Below are 20,330 nucleotides of genomic sequence, written 5' to 3' on the forward strand. Positions count from 1 at the left end.
AGAAGGCTTGTTTACTTTTGTTCACTTGACATTGGCTCAAAGTCCATGCAGCTTTCTGTAGCAATATTTCCATATTCTGACTTATCATAAGAAACAGGGAAAAATCTTTATACAACATCACCAGTATAGTATAGCTGTAAAGCAGAACTTACTAAGGAACACAAAAGAAGGTAAGCTACAAAAAACTTGTGAATCAGTTCTCTAAAAGAAGTATAATTTTAAAATTACTTTTAAGTTTTACCCCATATCACCCAGCTGAGTTACTAACCATCAGATGCCACATAGTAATCAAACATGGTATCTTCACTGTCTTCTGGGATACAGGGAAGATCAAGTCTTATTTTTGCATGGTTTCGAAGCCAGTGCTCCATTTTGCATCTGTCTCCCAGTTCTAGTAATGCTCCTACACTCCACATAAGAGAGAAGATGTACAGCCTTTCCAAGTATTTTGGAGTCAATTCCCCTCCTTGCTCCTGAAGGATTGAGTTAGGGTTTTATTTTCAATAGCCTGAAAATTCTACTTTATAATCATTAGTAACATCAGGTTAAATGACTTCAGTCAAGTTTAAACTTACCGACATCTCTGACAATGAACAGACTGAAACAATATCAAGTAGACACAAAATATAGAAAACTACCCCGTAAATATCACCTTTTAATTGCCCATTGCAGTATTTGATCTGTTTAAAATCTCATCTATAATCTGATGACAATCCACCTAAAAAAAAACTGAAGGAAAACTGTTGCCTAAAACATCCTATATGTCAGTGTTTACAATCAAACTCAGACGTGAAAGAAGGTACATACTAGTTATTATTTTCTAAAGAAAAAGAAGGAATACCTTACTAATATGCATCTTCATTAATATCCCAAGTTATCACAGAATCTCCTCTCTACATAACCTCATGAGTTAAAATCATCCCTATTAGATTAAATAAATATTTAAAAATCCACACTACTTTACCTTGGGCAGAATAAGGCCCTGCAGCATATTAATGCTCTGCATAATCACAAAGGCTTCCAACATCTCAGTTTTGCATTGCAGAGATTGAATGCTGAAGCGGTACAAGTCTGGGAATGACGAAGAATATAGATGACGTAGAATTTCAGCTTCTTGGAAGGAACGCCTTTTCAAAAATCCCTGTTACAAAGCATAGTGAGAAAATAAATTTAGTTCCCAATGCCAGTCAGAGTAAATTCAACTCTAGTGATTCAAAAGGTCAGCGAGCATGAAAAGTTGATTTCTTTTGGAGGGACTCGGTTTCCCTGCCTGTTGGGCAGGGTTTGACTAGCAGAAGGTCAAACTTTACCCAGCTGTGCATGATTCTTACTGGATGTTAAACATGGATACTGAGGAAGAAACAAAAACATTCTTTTCAAATATTTTTTAATCAAAATGGCTGTTTAAACTAAATAAAAACTCTGCAAATAAAGAATATCATATGTACTAAACACACATTTGATTTATTCTGCATGTTAGTTTCTAGCAGTGATACAGGGTACCCCAGAAACATCTGGCAGTTACAGAAAAAAAGTTAAGATTTCAGGGGGAGATGTCTGCTGATGTGAGTAGTGTTTTCATTATGCACCTCAGTATTTGTAATGCTGGATAAACAAAGTCTAATTAAAACTACCTATTTCTAAAGATCATAGAACAGCATTTGTTCTTTGATGCCTTTAGCTCAAAGTAGTAACCTGCTACTCAGGAAAGAAGCTCACTCTCATCTGTGCAGCAGAATGCATTTACCTCCCATGAATTTATTTCCTACATAAAATACACTCATCAGCAAAAACACTTACAGAATCTTCCCCAAAATTCAAACTAAAATTTGGCACAGATTGAAATCAAATAAATTCCATTTAAACATAAGAAAAAACTTTTTGTTGTTCTTTTGAGGGTGGTCAAACACTGCAACAGGCTTCTTGGTGAGCTTCTAGAGTCTCTGTTACAAAACTCAACAGGACATAGTCCTCAGCAACCTACTCTAATTGAGACCACTTTGAGTGAGGTGTGTTCAGCTATATGATATCCAGTGGTCACTTCCAACCTCTACTATAAGTAGAAAAGTTGGTAATACATTTTTGCTTTGGATGAGGTTGATGAGTAATGGATCGAATACCTTTGATCACTTTGCAAAAGCTGCTCAGGAAGAGTGTTTAACAAGAAAAGCTATATGAAAAGTCTGGGATCTATTTCACTGAATTTGGAAATTGCTTATGTCATGATATTGTCTTCCAATAGGCTGCTATATTTGGTTGTTTATAAATTGTAAGGATAGAAAACCTAAATATATACAACAACACCCTGAGGTATTTGGTTTTAATTATTTTTTGAAGTTCTTCTGAAATACCAACAAATACTGTGTTTCATTCAGCATGAGAATTAGGGACTAAAGAAATAAAACTCCGTTTAATTCCATTACAAAAGTAAGGAAATCCTTCAGTGAACAATGCGAGATTACCATCTACCCTGATCTGTTGGAATATGTAGTATATTGCACTACAAAATAGATTTAAAGGGAGATGTACTGAAAAAGCCATCAAGATACTATATTTATGAAGTAAAACCAAACCAAAACCAAAACCATATAAGTGCTATTGACTTATATGATCACACACAGAATCACACACAAAGCTCTGGGTTGGAAGGGACCTTTAGAGGTAATCTAGTCCAACCTCCATGATAAATAACTATAGGTTGCAATTTTACAGCCAATTCTGGGGGCAGGGAGAGGAAGGGAGGTTGGAAAGGTTGTATCATGTCTGAAATAAACATAATTTGTTTTGAGTTATCCAAAAGCAAAAAAAAGGTTCTTGTTTTCCTGTTTTTTGACTGTTGCTACCACCAAAGTAAATTAAAAGCATAAGGACATGGATTAAGTGAAACTACTTTCATGCAACACTTCAACACAACTAAACTTAGTCTGCTTATCACTTTAAAGTAAGGAAGTAAATCATGACTGATAAGGCAAAATAAAATGCTTTTCTTTGTTTTTGTTGCCTTTGCAGCCAAATTGACACCTTGATTTCAACTGAAACAATCAAGAAATTGTAGTCTGCAAATTAACCAATGCAAAGAGGCAGAGCTGTGAAAATCTAACATCAGTAGTCCCTATGCAATGCACTCCTTCAGAAAGGAACAACACAAGTGGAATCTTATGATAGCCACTGTCCTAGATGCATAATTTACACTTACACTTTCCCGAGTATCTATATTAGTTTAAAAAAAAAAATAAAGCCCTGCTGTACTATACTGCACAAGGCACTTGTGTTGAGTGCATGCTATTTGCATTGGTAAAATTTCAGTAACAGCCAAATCTTTAGGAAACTTGTTAAACCCTTTTTCTTTTTTCTAATAAGAAAGTGAACATTTTGGACTTGGCAATGAAACTTAACAAATTAATTAACGATGATTCTCATGTGTTGCTAAGTAGCTGTGATTGAACAGCCAGCTCCATATGATTTAATATCATTCTAAAAGAGAAAGGCTTTAGGCACTACTAGAGAAATATAACAACCCTCTGCAGCAACCCTTAGTCCTTCACAAGCAGCAAACCTCCATAGGCAACAAGACACAGCACACGGGTGCCTCCATCACAGGAGGGAGTCTCTGATGACAGTCTCACTCCTTTTCCTCTTAATTGGTTACAGCTAAGCTGGGTTCTGATTCCTCCCCTAGTGGATCTTGTTGCTCCTCAGCTATTCTGAGGGCATTATACCCGATCTGCCATTTCAGATCTGCAGGTGGAAATGAAACTTCACTTCTGTTGACAGAAATCACAAGTTTACAGCCTTCCTCATCTTGATAGTTTCTGTTCACCAAAGCTTTGAATGCAGTGTCTCACTCACTCTCCTTTCCATCAGGGCTAGGGATCTGGAGTCTGCAGTGTCTCTGCAAAGATCCTGCTGATCTGTTTATCTTCCCTGAAGGCACAAAATTCTTTTCAGCCCTTCCCACAGCTACTTTACCTGGTAACTCTATTCTCAGGGCACTCTTCCCTTCGGGAGGGGGCTCCACTGCCTCTAGCCCCAGGAAGAGGCACCAGACACTGATGCCACTCAGGGCTTGGACAGCTGCATAATGTCTCTCTACTGATTTCTGTCTGTGCTGAAACCTCTAATACATTAGGACAGTTGTTCTAGGCAGTGCCACAGACCATGCCCTGTGGCAGGTCAACTTTTTCTCCATTGCCAAAGAAGCCGTTTATGGACAAGAAAACTGGTTATAAAAAGAAAGCCATATAAGACTTACAAGCATGAGAATCTTTACGAGTTAAAACAACAAGAAATCTGAAAATAATGCAGAGTCATCATTACAAAAGGCTTCCTCAACTACTAACATCTGGAAGTTAATACAAAGCCAACCATATTTTCATCTGCCTAGTAAAGCAACACTGTCTACATGAGCATTAGTTGTATTTTCCACTGGTTTTCTATTTGATTTGGAAAATGAAATGAGTGAATGAGAGTGTGAAACATTCGTTTCAAAAATTATTTAAAAAACATGATAATGTGATACTTTCTAGAAAGGAGGACAGTAAAATTCAGTACAGTAATCTGTGAAGTCTTGTTCTTTTGAGTTTGGAAACAAGGAGGCAAGTACTCTACAAGGGCCTGGATAATATTCAAATTTCTTAAACAGGAAATACTGAATTATTCCTAGCTTAAAATTAAACTTTAAAACCCATCAAAAGGAACATTAATTGACAATTATACGACAAAAGGAATATTAACTTGGTTTTCAGGAGAAGGCAATAAAGTTATTCTCTATGTGGTCACAGGAATCAGTGTCTTAGCCACAGGGAGGAAAGTTTTAATTTTTGGTATTCATGAGAATTCATATTCCATCAAAGCAAAATAATGTCAACAAAATAATCTCAAAAAGACTGACTACAAAAGAAATAAATAAAGATAAAATAATATTTTTTTTTAATTTTCAAAAAGTGTTAATCCTGAGGAGCCTGCTTCACTGATAAAGTTCTAAGGCAATATAAGGCTTAAGAATTAAAAAAAAAAAATAAAGGCAGAAACCAACTTTTTTAATATATGTGTTGTCTCCATTGTTTTCTTAAAAGGAAAAAAAAAACTGGAATCAAATGCTGAAACTTTTGATGAAAGATACTACTACAGAATATTAGATAGATTCTTCAGAACTCTTATACTTTGTCTTTACCAAGTTATTTGCTACAATAAAAAAGCCTTTGTATGCTCAAGTCTTTAATTGTATCATTCACTATATCATTACTAGTCAAGATAAAAGATTGATGTTCCAAAAACCAGAAAAAATAAGAGATTACACATACAAGAAAAAAAACTCATTTTATAAATCACTTTGAAATTTGAATGTTATGTGCTGTTCTTCCCTTCACAACACACCTATAGTATGTTCTGTTTTTCATAAAATCATAAAATGGTTTGGGTTGGAAAGGACCTTAAAGCTCATCCAGTCCAACCCCCCTGCCATGGGCAGGGACACCTCCCACCAGACCAGGTTGCCCAAAGCCCTGTCCAACCTGGCCTTGAACACTTCTAGGGAGGGGGCATCCACAACTTCCCTGGGCAACCTGTGCCAGTGTCTCACTACCCTCACAGTAAAGAATTTCTTCCTAATCTCTAGTCTAAATCTACCCTCTTTCAGTTTGAAATCATTAGTCCTTGTCCTATTACTAAGTGCCTTTGTGAAAAGTCCCTTTCCAGCTTTCTTGTAGGCACACTTCGGGTAAAAAAAAAAAACCTGAAAAAAAATACATTATTCACTCTTGTATAAACTACCAGTAATATGTCTATATTAAATACTGACCTATGAGTTTATACAGTGGAAAAGCTATTTCATAGTAACAGTTACAAAATTAGGTTCTAAAGTAACAACAGTGAAGTGTTGAAACAGTAAAACTTTTAATACATAAAATATCACTTCGCTATTGTACCTCAAGGATAGGACTCCAGTTGAGAACTGATGAGCTCATGAATACCATCCCATTCCTAGAAACTGTTGCTGGAGAAGCGTTATCAATATTATGAGGTTCGAAGACTATTTTGCAATTTGGTGCCATAGGTATCCGATCTCCATTTGCTAGTGTTAGAGTTCTGTTATCATCCAAGACAGAATTGAGGTTCTCAATCCAAATAGCATCAACTGGACCATCAAGAACTATCCAGATGTGGTCACCTATAATCCAAAATAATAAAAATAGCCTATGGAGGAAGCTCTAGTTCCCTTCAAGGACCAGTTTCATTTCTCTGCAAACAAATTTTGAACTAATTATGAATTCACACACAGCTTTTAGTACAGTTACAATTTCCATCACTCAATTTCAATTAAGTACTTAATTCCATCACCTATTGATAATAATTATCCATTGCTCAGTATGTAAAGTGCCATCAGCATAAGTCATCAGTTTGTAATAATCTGAAATGGTTTTATGGATCCAGTAGTAATAAATAAGGTTTATTTCAACGTACATGAAACAACATAAAGAAGACAGAAACTAGAGATCTGTTCAAAACCACCATTCATTTCTTTACAAAGAGCTTGTGTAAATGTAGTGAAATTAAATGAAAAGAAAACTTGAAAAATCACTCTCTTGAATAGCATGCTCACTTTCTTAAGTACAAGATCCATTGAGGGAAGATTCTTGTTTGCTCTTCTGCTTGTAAACTTGATCCATTTCCCTCTAAAGTTTTTCCAGCTTTTTCCATTTAGTAACAGAAGTCTATATTAAAGCCTGCTTCTGTTTCCTAGGAGGCTCTGGGTTAGTCCTGTTCATCACACTTGGGTAGTGAGCAACAGGCCCTGGCTGGAAAGGGATCCCCCCTTGGCTTCTTGGCTTCTCAGGGAGAAACGAGTCTTGATGTGCATTATTAGGTAGCCCTTTAGTCAGAGATGGTCCTGCTCTCAGCTGCCTTCAGGGTGAGCCCTTACTCTGAAGACCTAGGTGGCTTTGTGCCTTGCTAGGTATGAACCAAAAAGGTTCCAGACGAGAAACCTCCTCACTTCTAAGGCAAATAGGTTTATATTCAGAGCCTTTTCATAGTAGGCATCTCATGCATGAGATAGTCTGGAGTTCACCTCATAAAGGGACATTACAGAAGTGAATCTGAGGAAAGTCATGCCAATGTGCTAATTTAAATTTCACATTGAGGGTTAAAGTAGAGAAATCAACAGTTAATGCTATGCTACGTTGTCAAGGGTACTACACTTCTAGATTTGAAACAAAACCAACAAAATTAATCCAAAAGTGTTTTCTGTTTTAAAAGTATCTGTATCCTTAAAAGACTAAGAATTTTTCTACCAAAATCGACTGCAATAAGTGTTAGGATTTTTTTCTCTTTTTTTTTTTTTCCTTTAGTACTTAAGGCCTAATGATAAGGTCATATACTGATATTCAGACAAACCAAGGAAGAATCCATCTAGCATCAAACCCTCAAGGACTCTCTTTTAGATAATATAGCCATCTAAGAATATATGCCAGCATTACTTTAGACAGAAATTGGTTGCCTTAATACTATTATCTGGCGCCATTTGAGATGGACGTGCAGGGATAGCAGGTATGACAGAGATTCACACCATTCTAGTATGGCAACTGGAGACCAAGTAGAAATCCTGGAATCACCAAAATTTTTTATAGTGTACCAGTGTTGGGGGAACTGACTCTTCCACATTTTTTCCATATAAGGGCCTATCATTTGAAAGGGAGGGATCAGCAAATTCAGTGAAGCAGTATTTGCTACACTACACAGTTTAAACACAAAGCATTTAGAACAGAGACTATACAATAGACAGAAGTTCTTATAGAAATATTCCAATGTTTCCATGTAAGTAAAATTAAAAAAAAAAAAAAAGTCTGCTAGTGTGCTTTAGAGATATGTCCTGCAGCTTGTTTTGTTTTGGAGACAATTGTTTGTCATTATACCTTTCTTGGCTCTTAAAGTTTTTCTCCAGAGTGTTGAAAAAATCCCATCTGTCCAATCATTTGTTGCCACATCAAGACGACCAAACATTTGCGGAGCAGTTATAGCTTTGGGATTCATTCTCATTTCACGATGTGGCTGTCCACAAACTATGAAAGTAGATCATCAATTAGTTTTGGTATTTCTTTTCAACAGTCAGATAGCTTTGACAAACTCAAAATCATTACACCCAAACGTGTGGTTTAATATGCATTCACCATTCTAAGTTGTGTATATTTCCTTGGAAAACTTGTCCCTTGCTATACAACAATATTTGTTAATTGGAGCCATCAAAATTGGAAGTAGAATAAAGTTCTGAAACTTTTGAAAACATAATTCACATTTCATAGATTTGTCAGGAACAGAAGAGCAGCAAGATGAAATTTATTCAAGGCTTAGTTTAATATATTGAAGGCTTATCAAACAATAGATTACAATATTAAAACTTAATCAGGAGCTATTAAGAAGATGTTGAAAGAAAGAACTAAAAAAAGTAGCTTATCTTAAAATCTTAAGTATAATCAGAGTTCATCAACATGTAAGATGACAGAAGCCTGGCAAATCACACATTTTTACTTTTCATGAGGTTATGCCAGAAGATCAGCCTGAAAAAAGGATTGCAGCGACTTTATCTTCGTTGTAGTTCACACGTCAGTGCTACAGAAATATAGGAAAATAGTATAATGAAACTACCTATTTTTTCTGCTTTTTTTCCTAAATGGAACAGTCATTTATGCTGCAATGTAGAGCTTACAGTGTTTCTTAAGCACACTGAAGTCCTGCATGGATGAGAGACTGCCTGAACTGGTTTTTACAGAAAACAGCAATTCCTGGGAAATTGTATAGGCAGCCTACTGAAGCCCATGAAATAGAGTAACACAAGCTTACCCCAAAATAAATGTTTTGTTCTCCCTCAGCCATGAGCTTTTAGCTCACAGTTCTTCCACTAACATTTTACATTTAGAAATACAGAGGACAAGAATACACACACCTCCAGTGTCCAGAAGAAGACTTTGCTACTGCCTAAACCACCATCTATCTCCTAGCAGCAACAAATTATTGAAGTAGTTATTTTATGCTGCAGATAAAGACCCTGTCTCGTGAACTGTGTCCAAAAAAGACTAAATACTTATGATTAGGCGGAAGTTTCGGCATTACCTCAGCCAAATCTGAGAGATGCTTTAATCACTTGCCCAAGCTGTCTACCCAAACATTACTTCTCTTTCACAAATTTTCTAGAATAAATCTAGAACTTCTGATGTAACTATCATAATATGGAAATAGGAAAGGTATTATATGACTTTGAACGTCAGACATTTTTAAGCTTTAAAAGATAATACCGTAATAATTATTATCACAACACACAATCTGATTCTTCCAGTAATACAGTCTCACAGTGAAGTAGTCGCGGCTTTCTATGAAGAAACAACATGTTTTAAAGTTTACAGTATAATCTTCAATAATAGTTTACCATATAAATATTCACCTGTCATGGCTTTCATTAAAGTGTGGATGCAAACAGTTTTTCCTGCACCACTAGGTCCTAGTGTCATCAATCCATGCCTTACTCTCTGGGTTTCAAAAAGCTGGATAACTTTCAGTTTCCAAGGAGGATGACAAACAAGTCCAGCCTCCTCCACCTATAGACAGTGAGAGAAAACCAAATTACTACTATTTTAGTGCACAAGATATTTTGATGCTTTAAAAAAAATAATAAAAAAAATATTTTCAGCAGAAGACTACTCTCTTTGCAAAAGTTTAAAAGTATAAAAAGCTGTTTGGGAAAAGAAGGGATATTTGGTATTCAAATAGGTATTCAGAAAAATAAAAGAAGATAAACCATCTTTTGGGGGTTGGATGCTTTTTTAGCTCTTCTTGGGGTTAAAACATCATTTTAAGGAAAAGTTAAGTATTTTAGAAACACTCTTGCTAGCAATGTCTTTTATAGCCACACAGCATTTTCACTTGTCTCTCGGAACAGTTGCCTTTTTATGATGAAGAAGACTTGTGTTTCTAAATGCTCACAAGAGTCAAAAGTTTTTCTGTAAAACATTTTGTTAAATATTTCTCAGTGTACGGACAGATATTTGAGTAACTTCTTAATATCATCCTTCTAAGAAAAGACATGATGTTTTATAATCAAATATAGTACACTTGTTTACTACTTTTACTAGTTCCAAGCTTAAAGAAGTTAGCTCACTAACTTCTAACTGCCACAAAACTGAAGTTCTCAAAATAACAATTACATTTAATTCAAGAATAATTTCTGGTCTTAAATTATGTTCCACATAAAAATCTCAGAAAACATTAATATTAAAAAGGGGACTTTTTACTGACAAGATAAAACTCAGCTCTAACAATTACTGTCACATAGTCAGTTAGAACCACAGAAACAGCACTACCACTTGCTATATTACTCGCATATTGAAGCTCATGTCAGTTCAACTTATTGTCCGCAAGGAAGCCAAGACCAGAAGGCAGCACAAGGTGAATTCATCAACAGCAACCATGAAGTATATGCTGCCACCAACTCCTCACCACCATGAAGAACACCACTGTTGAAGCAATGGAGTTTGCAAAGCACAGCGAAGACATCAGATGCACCATTTTCATGGATACACAATTAAATTCTGGTATCATTTACACCTTAACAGCTCTTGTAGTTGAGACCGAACCAGTCAAGATGCCTTTCTTTCCAGTATAGCATATAGCCTTTTAATTTGTCTCCAGAGGCCACATATATACAGTAATATATCCAAAATCTAATAATGCACTGACAGATTGTATCTGAACAGATTTCTTTCTTCACATGAAACAAGAAGGTCATGTTACCTATTTCTTCACTCTAATCCAATGTCAAGGGGTCAACCCTCCCCAACATATAAACATAGAAAAACACTTTCATTCAATTAATGACTATTTCTTCATTATTATATTTCCCCAACAACTCCTGCCTTCCTGCCCTAATAAAAATAGTCCTCTAATACTTGATTTTACCCTACGCATAACTGTTTCCATTATACTGAGTCATTATAGCTCTGAATACACAGCAAAGAGTTCCATTCAGTAACACCTTGATTCAGTTCCAAGACAAACAAGACAGCCTACATTTCTATTTTCTCCTGATTTTAAGTTTTAGCAGTATGAGACAAATATGCCAAAATAAGCCAACAAAATTTCCAAATACTGTCATAGCACTAAAAGGCACTATGAGATCCCTACACCTGAACTTCTGATAGTTTTTTATTTACAGAAGATAATCACAGTGCCCAAAGCTCTCCAAGTTTCCAACACTGCTTCAGTACAGGCTGACATTACACTCTACTTACAAGCACGTGATAATGATTTGTTGTTAAAAGTGTTGACACTTTCTATGTCTGGCTTCACAGACCACCAACAGTAAAGCTATGAAGACCGTGTCATTAAGACCTCTTTTCAATTTATTAGGAAATGACAATTTAAAGCATGAAATTCAAGTTCTTTATAGTTTCTCCTAATAAAATTTGTGAGTCCTTTTTAAAGCTGACTGTATAAACTACAGAAAACAAAACAGTTTTATAAACATTAGCTGCTGATTCAACTCTTCTTTGTCAGGAAAGCCAGAAGTAGACCTCTTTACTTGTATCTAATCATATTAAATATAAGCAAATGAAAAATCCTGAAAACCACAGAACACCACAATCACAATTCAGTGACATCCTTAAGAATAAGGTTAATAATAATATGCCAGTGGTAAAGATTTATGGAAAACCTTACTCTTCCTCTAAATAGTAAAATATATTACTACCAGATGAGTAGATTCAACGCCAATAATTTTCTTAGATGTCACATCATGATAGTTATGCCACAGCATCACAGATCAAGAGAAACATTACCTGTTTGTCAATGGCAGCTTCCAGTTCAGAATAGCCCACTTTATCAAGCTGGATATCTGGAAACAGATCTTCAATTAGACTGAGGAATAAGGGTTCATCTTCATCAATCTAGTGAAAATCAGACAGAGGGGAAACACAGATTAAAACCTGTTTTATTTATTCTAGCATCTTAAAAAACAACCCCTAACTTTGCAGAGCTAAAGAAATATTTGAAAACATAAGAAACCATCTATGGCGATCCTCTAGGTGCCAAACATTCCAGCAGGACACAACAGAACGAGATCGTGTGATGCTTCTAATAGTCAAAAGTTATTGAAAATAAATCACTAACACGGAGACTGAATTTATTAAAGTAGATTTTAGCAATAACATTTATAGAAATGTCAAATTATTTGTCTAAGGTGTAAAAGAAGATAATAAAGGAGACAAAATTAAGTATCATAGCAACAGAAGAGGCTTTGGTTAGCTATTTAAGACAGATGAAATGGTACTCATTGGTAGAAATAACAGAATATTTCAAAAGAGTGGCTAAATAATTTAAGTCAAAGGTTCTAAACAGGTTACCATATATACTGTTTGGTCACTCAGTTATACAGGTATCGGGAGAAATACGTAAAAATAATTCTGAATCATTCAAAGTGATGTGGTTTGACCTGGGTAGGCAGCCAGGCAACACAGAGTCCCTCACTCACTCCCTCCCCAGCCCCATACAAGCTACTATGATGAAAATTAACTCTATCCCAGCCAAAACCAGTACTCAAGACAAACCAGAGAATGGAACATTTTCACACTAGCTTCAATCTAAAGGCCATATCCAATCTTCTAGTGATCACTCTAACTAATTTAAATTGTATTTCTAAAAAAACCACATAGCTCCAAAGTTTAGTTTAATTAATTTACCAGACCAACAGAACTTACTAATTTAGACAGGTTCATGTCTCTCAGCACACGCATGACAATGGTAGATTCAGTATCTGTGGGATTTGCTCTTTTTGTTGCTCCTAATGTACGTAGCACTGACAATATATTCCGCAAGCCAAAATCATAATGCACCTAGAAGATATGCAAAGTTTGGGAAAATTTTCCCCACATTAATAGGGATGAAACAATTCTTATCTATCTTTAAAGATATGGTTATGTATGAGAAGTGGTACATGTGGCTCAAATTCCTCCTCACATCCAACAACTAGCCTTTGGCTGTATGACTATGGGCGAACTCATTCCCCGCCTCTGCTGCCATCTTCTAAACAGTAAGGTATGACAGAAAAAAAGAAATGTAACTGCAAGTCTTTGAATCAAGAAAAGGTGCCCAAGGGCTATTAAAAAATAAACCAGCAGTATTATTTGAATTCTCTGTGGACCCTGGAAACAGACTTTATTTGAGAAACATCTGAACAAGCACAGGCAGTACAAACCAAATGCCTCTCAATCCACTCTGTAAGACCAACTAATATATAAGCCCTTTTTTTGTCTCAATAAACACCACTAATTAAAGCTAAATCTTAATAATAAGCAGTGTTCTGAATAACAGTCGCATTCTTGTATGGATAACCTGTGGCAGGAGTTATTCCTCCAGGACAGCAGAGGATTGCACTACTAAACTGCAAGTATCGTTTATCTTATTTAGTGAACATGAACTTATCTCCTTAAATCAGGCCTTCCTAATAATTTGTGACATTGCATATAGTTTTTCCCTAAGATAATTTTTCCTCATATGAAAACAATCACCTGCTTTGACAGTTGTTCTTCACACAGCTTGTACAGTGTAAAGAATTTCCTTGCCAATACAACATTAGCAATGAAACCACAACTAGCCAATTTGACACGAATTATGATTTGACGATCAGGAACCATCATAGCCACTGAACGGAAGTTGATCTTCAGGTTTTCAGGAAGTTCTTGCCGTCCAGCATATCCTGGATTCTGGAGAGAAGAACAGCTTTGAAGACAACTGCACTTTGCACAGACTGAAGAATCAGCAAAGGGACGTGTAATCTGTTTAGATAAAAATGACTTTTTGGTTTTAAATCACATGTAAAAATGAACTGCCATGTAAATTTAGCACCATATCTCTACAGCATTTTAGCCTCTCTTATATCCATGAGGTATGAAAAATGTACTTCAAATCCATATTTGTCTTATAGGTCCTGTTTTTACTGGCTACTTCTACCTATATCTCTATGGCCATTTTTCTGTACTTGTAGCAAAAAATGTACTTTGGGAACCAGAATGTAGCATGCAGAAGTAATCTAACGTTGAGATAACAACTTGCATTTACAATGCTGGCTGCATTTCTTAATTGCATGTGCTTGATGTGATTGAAACAAGACCCTGTAAATTATCTTTGTAATAATGCTTAATGTTCTCAAACTGTCAGTGAGTTCTAAGAGCTGAGTGACGTAAGAGTTAGCGAGTACATTTAACACACCATGTTAGATGCAATTACGGTACAATCACCACTGGCATATTAGAAGTCTACTGAATACCTACCATAGTAAGAAAGATGCCAAATTCTGGGTTCATTTCCACATTATCTCCATCGGTAAAAATAAAGCTTTTATTATGTTCCTTCTTACATGTCAGCACAATTGCAATTTGTTGTGCAGCTACTGATAGTACTGGTAAATCAATACGATTGAATTCATCAAAGCAACCCCAGGAGCCAGACTGAGCAAGACCTTCAAAGAGAAAAGCAAGTAAGCATTTGACGATTATGTTGCTAACCTTTTTTTGGTGCCAAATATCAGGTCAATCTACCTCAGGAAAAAAGATATATATTTCTGAGGGTTGGGAAAGGGACAAGGAGAAGAATTTAATTATTTTTCAAGCAAAAATTCACAAAGTTCCTTAAGTCCTCAAGCTTGTCTAGGATACTACGTACTTTGATTTCTACATACTTTGATTTCTGATCCTTCTCTCAGTGTCTTGAATGTTTTCTTGTTCCTCTCTACTTCCTCCCAGAAAATCCCTGCAATAAGTCTATGAAAATATAATGGGTTGTCAGTAGCCTATTGCACAAATTAATTTTAATAATAAAGTTGCTCTCACTTGGAAAGAAGTTAGGGGTCAGTCTGTGCTAGAATTGCACATCTTCCTCAGATATTTTTGGGAAAACAAAACAAAAAGTTCAACAACACAGTCACTTGTAACAATACAGCAGTCAAGAACCTCCACTTGATCTCTGATTCAGCATCTGCCATGACTGACAGGTATCAATTTCAGGTGTCTAAAAAAACAAAAAAAGCCATCTGCACGTAACTTAAGTGATCTGTGTCAATTGTTTTTAACATATATGACACTATTCATGCATTTTCTCTGACTGATAAGAACTTTGACATTTAAAGGAGACCAAATACTGAAATCAGAATCTAACACATTCCACCAGTTCAGCAATAAATTTCACAGATATTTCTTCTTGTACTGGCAGTCCTCCTCAGTTATATTAAGTGTCTTTATGTAACCTTTCATAAACTGCCTTAAGTTTTCAGTCATTTCTGTTTCTCTGAGACAGTGATGCAAATGTATTTTACATTCATAACAAAATACTAATTACTTGCATTTATTAAAAGGCTCAAAACCACCTGCTGATTATGGCCTTGTTTTATAAAGATATTCTAATTTGTAACTTTCACATAGTCCATAGAATCATATAATCACAGAATATCCTGAGCTCTAAAGAACTCATGAGGATCATCAAGTCCAACTCCTGACTCCACAAAGGGCTACCTAAAAGTTAACCCATATATTCAAGTGTGTTGTCCAAACACTACTTGAACAGTGACAGGCTTGGGGCCCTGATGACTTCCTTGAGGAGCTTTGTCCATTGCTGGATGACACTCTCAGTGAAGAACATTTTCCTAATACTGAATCTGAACTTCACTTGACGCAGCTTTAAGCCACTCCCTCTTGTCCTATGACCAGACACCAGAGAGATGAGATCGGCACCTCCCTCTCTGTTTCCCTTCATGTGTCCACAGCAGTGAGGCCACCCCTCACTTTCCTTTTCTCTAAGCTGAACAAACCCAGTATATTCAGCTGTTCCTCATTAGTCAGGCCCTCTAGTTGTTTCACCAACTTGGTTACTCTCCATTGAGCACATTCTAGTATTTTTGTATGCTTCTTACATTGTTGTCCCCAAAACTGCACACAGTATTTCAGGTGAAACCACTCCAATATTGAGTATAGTGGGACAATAATTTGTTTTAACCAGTTAGTTATACTGTGCTTAATGCACTCCATGATACAGTTGACCCTTTTGGCCAACATCTTACCTTTGGTCTACATCTTACCTTTGAAGATCCTCCCAAGTCCTCGGAAATCCATCTGGTCTGAACAGTTGAAGACCACTACATATTTTCCAAGGCACCGTCCCATGTCTTTGATGGTTTCAGTTTTTCCAGTTCCTGCAGGTCCCACGGGTGCTCCACCCATGTTCATGCCCAAAGCTTGAGCCAAAGTAATGTAACATCTGAAAGGCAACAGACTATCATCACTTGATGGGCTGCAGCATACAGGTTTCTGTATAGTGCCAGTGGAACTTACTCAAGTGTGTTACATGAGGAGAAAGGCCTGATTTAAGGAGATAAGGAAACTGCTGAAATGACATGACTAATTACAATGTAAATTGGTAAGAAGGAAAACACTTCACTCAGCCTCTGATGCAGGTAATATTAATTTTAGTCTCCTCATACATAAAGTGGAGGAACAGATAATCTTCAATAATCAACAACCTGAAAGATCATGAGAAGGGAAGAAAGCAGACACACAGATGCTGCCAAATCTAGTTTGGTTAGCTTAGTTCCTGAATTATGTTAACTGAAGTATTCAGAACTACATTATACTGTGGTGTAGAATAATGAAAGAGAGATAACCTTTCCCTTCTTATCCACCTTTAAAATTTGATCATATAGTGCATACCATTTTCATAAATGAAACTTCTATGTGCAATGCAGTAAAACAACAGCTAACAATTATATCTGAAGAGACACTCTAAAATTTGCTGTGTGGACTAGTTAAAAACCAAACAAGCAAACAAAAAAAACCACCACTCAATGCCATTATTTTGCCACTGATAGCTTATAAAGCATTTTTTGTGTTATTTCAGTTAGGTAGGTAGACTTATCTGTTAACAGCACTGCAATTCTTTCAATATCCTTCAAGATAAAAGATCTCCAATATATTGCAGCTGAATAAAAATGTTTTTTCTGTCTATTATTCCTTAGCTGTTTTCATTAGCCTGCCTGTAAACACTCATTTTTGTCCTGCATCTCTCTCTGTATACTCTATCTGTTGGATGTTCCTGATCCTCAGGTATACTAGCCTCACATACATGAGAATCAGAGTCCCATATATCATCTATGTGGACTTCACACAAGTATGAGGCAGAAATTAAGCTGGAAGTTATTCATATTGTAAGGCACAGAAACAAAAATATTGATGTATCCTATGTAAAATTATTGACTTTGAAAAGACTGTGAAGGATAAACGCTGCAGAGACCTATTTTGCATCCAGTAGGAATGACAAAATTGCTCTTGTAAAAGTCTAGGTTTGGCATCAAAGAAATAAAATCAGACTTTTTCACCTGTCTGTAAGAGGCGTTATGACAAGTCTGTCAGTACAGCCCAAGAATTCATTCTGGTACGTGAAACCCACATCAGTGATCTTAATCATCATTTTGTCATAGTCTTCATTAAAATAAAATCTACACTGTTTCTGCCACTCGAAGTCTGTAGGGCTCTTGATATGCATGCAACACTAAGAAAAGAGGGGGGGAAAAAGACTGTTGTATTCATGGTTAACATTACTTTTGCATTTCTATATTTCATCTAAATAATACTACAAAGGCAGCACTGCAATCACAATGAAAGGCATAAAAAAACCAGCTAGTAACACGAGAACAGTGGAGACTCTTATCTTGATTTTTTTACCACAAAAATTGCTAATGTATTATTGCTGTCCCTGAAACCCATACTAACACAAAGAAACTTCAGGCTTTAGACAAGTGTGTCAAAATTCTATATACAAATGAATAGTCCATAAGCCTCAAACAAAAGTCATTATGTTCAGTGAACATTAAAACTTCCATTTCTTTTACTTTACCATTTTATCTTTTTATATGAGTAGAAAGCACATAATGTGATACTTGATTTTTGAAAATTCATGACAATTGTATGGAACTACATGCAAATTGTAAAAAGGTATTTCAATGGAGTGTCATGGTGCAGATATTAGTTAAGAAATTCAACAGAGCTGAGAGTAATTCAAAGTTGATCAACTGAATATTAAAACAGGGTTAAAAAAAGACACCCTGCAGGTTGTATCTAAAAATTATACTTTATGTCATAATTAGAAACACCTGGTTCTACAATGAAAAGATAGGTGCTTGCCTATCAGCGATGGGTTAAAACTCAGTAATTCTTTTCTCAGAGTCAGTTCCAGAGCTTCCCATAGGTAAAAGAGTTTGCTAGCTTTTAAGTGTGATTGCTTAAGCAGTAAATGCTTTCATTTTCCTAATTTTAGTATCCTGTGGCAGCACGAGAAGGGGTGAAGGGAATAAATAAATCCCTAAGTAATAATTAGGCATGGTATTGAAAGTAGAACAGAGGGGACAGCAGCTTCAATCAATGTCAAACTCACAATGTAGTCCAGAGAAAGGACAATCACTTGCAACACAATGCATGAGGATAAAGAAGTCTCTAACTGATGATGTAACAGAAGCAACTAACTTTAGAGGTCCAACACAAAGCACTATAAAATTCTGCTACTGCTTGGGGGGGGAAGGGGTGGGGAACACTGAAATACTTAAAGGGAAACTAAGATATGGGTTGCAGCAACTTCAGCATTTTTATAGTACTCGAGGTCACATAATCATTACAGTTCTGAAATTTAATGTTTCGTTTAAGAGCAGGAGTTCATAGGTATAGTAATATTTTCTTCTTGCCCTTTCACATTGTTTTACATGGAAACCACTTCATAACTCATAGTAAATTTTTCAGTACTTACCAGACCATCAAAAATGTCCCTCTGATGCACATGAATAGTGATTAACGTCTCATATTTAACTCGCTTGACTGGGCTGAGGTCTTTTGTTGTCATATCTATCAGCATGTTTAGAAGATCCAGGAAAAACTGGTTCGTCTTTCGCATAATTTTCTTATCATACCTGGCATTAGTCAAAGCTTCTTCTGAGTCTCTTGTCCAAATCATTTGTATCCCCAACAACGCAACCTTAGGAACATAAAAGTATATGCTTCATAATCTTTCCCCTTACACCTAAAACGTACAGTCACAGATAGTGATAAACTAAAGAAATAGTTCTGCTACTATTTGTATTAAATTATTATTTTGTTCATCCATATAGAGGTCATTCAACTCCTGCATTTGTTTTATGTGTCACAACTCCATTTACAAACACAGTTAAGTCCACACTTCAGTTTTGTAGATAACTCCCTATGATGCATTGCTGATACAACTGTTAAATATAATTTACAGCACGCACGCGCACACACACACACATATATAAATACTGTATATACTTTATATCTATAATTAATAACTAATCAGTGAATAATTAATGCTTCAAGTTCAACTATTTTTTCAATAATTCGCAAACTCTTTAATCCCTCTCCAACAACATTCCTGATCACAAATGAAGTTTTTACTAAGAAATTAATTTTCCCTCAGCACCACCCTTAGCTCCAAATCTTTAGAAATATATATAGTATTTTCCTGAATAAATAAACAAACATACAATTTCACCACTTTTTCTTCAATAGTCAAGCATTAAGCTTGTAAAGAAACAGTCTTAACTCCATTACATTAATTTATTGCACTCAGCATTATTTCTGAACAAAAGGTTCAGGGTAAGCTTTCTTCTTAGTTTCAGATATGTAAAGTGTAACTTAAAAGACTGAGGTGATTAAGATAAATGTCAGGTTTGCATTTATAACACTGGCTGCAATTCTGATTGCAAATACAAGAAAAACACATCACTGTGCTCTATGCCCATGAACAATTCTTCATTGATTTAACAGTGATATTACCTGGGCTGGGTAAGTAGAGAGAAATTCAGTCAGCTGGAAACTAGGTTCCTGGATGTGTGCAGCTGCCTGTCGAATAACACTGTGCAGCGACAGCTGGGATTCCTTCAACAGAGTATTGAGCCAAACCTCCACATTACCTTCAGCCATTACAGGTCTAGTCAGCTCTACAGTCTCACCCTCTCGTGAACTAATTGACAATATACGATCATATATCTAATAAAAGCAAAGCAAGAACATTTTCCGTTTATAGATTTTTTGTTAACTTTACCATAACTGTCTAATTTTCCTGCCATTACTTCATTAAACTTATTTAGGTAACTAATGAATTATAACATCTTGTTAAGTGAAATGTAAAAACAATCAAATCATTACTTTAGGTGTGCAGAGAGGCTTTAAACAAAACAGTGTAATCCGAACAAGGAGATAAAGCCCAATACACTGACAATTTCTGAATTTCACTTA

At 35.8% G+C, this 20,330-nt stretch overlaps 1 protein-coding gene across 1 annotated transcript in view; it reads right to left on the reverse strand.

Annotated features, from left to right (window-relative positions):
* DNAH5 (dynein, axonemal, heavy chain 5) overlaps window positions 1–20,330 on the reverse strand; it is a gene marked incomplete at its 3' end in the record, with an annotated part of 82,137 nt that overhangs the window by 10,783 nt on the left and 51,024 nt on the right. Inside the window, exons 33-45 of the mRNA XM_010179121.1 lie at window positions 19,869–20,081; window positions 18,829–19,053; window positions 17,408–17,580; window positions 16,115–16,293; window positions 14,316–14,503; window positions 13,554–13,748; window positions 12,744–12,878; window positions 11,826–11,933; window positions 9,437–9,590; window positions 7,914–8,060; window positions 5,928–6,169; window positions 965–1,141; window positions 269–473 (exon numbers count right to left, since the gene is read on the reverse strand). Of these exons, the coding sequence (XP_010177423.1) occupies window positions 269–473; window positions 965–1,141; window positions 5,928–6,169; window positions 7,914–8,060; window positions 9,437–9,590; window positions 11,826–11,933; window positions 12,744–12,878; window positions 13,554–13,748; window positions 14,316–14,503; window positions 16,115–16,293; window positions 17,408–17,580; window positions 18,829–19,053; window positions 19,869–20,081 (2,341 nt within the window). The remainder of the gene's footprint in view (window positions 1–268; window positions 474–964; window positions 1,142–5,927; window positions 6,170–7,913; window positions 8,061–9,436; window positions 9,591–11,825; window positions 11,934–12,743; window positions 12,879–13,553; window positions 13,749–14,315; window positions 14,504–16,114; window positions 16,294–17,407; window positions 17,581–18,828; window positions 19,054–19,868; window positions 20,082–20,330) is intronic.

Source organism: Mesitornis unicolor, unplaced genomic scaffold (genome assembly GCF_000695765.1).
Source record: "Mesitornis unicolor isolate BGI_N332 unplaced genomic scaffold, ASM69576v1 scaffold16772, whole genome shotgun sequence".
NCBI lineage: Eukaryota > Metazoa > Chordata > Aves > Mesitornithiformes > Mesitornithidae > Mesitornis > Mesitornis unicolor.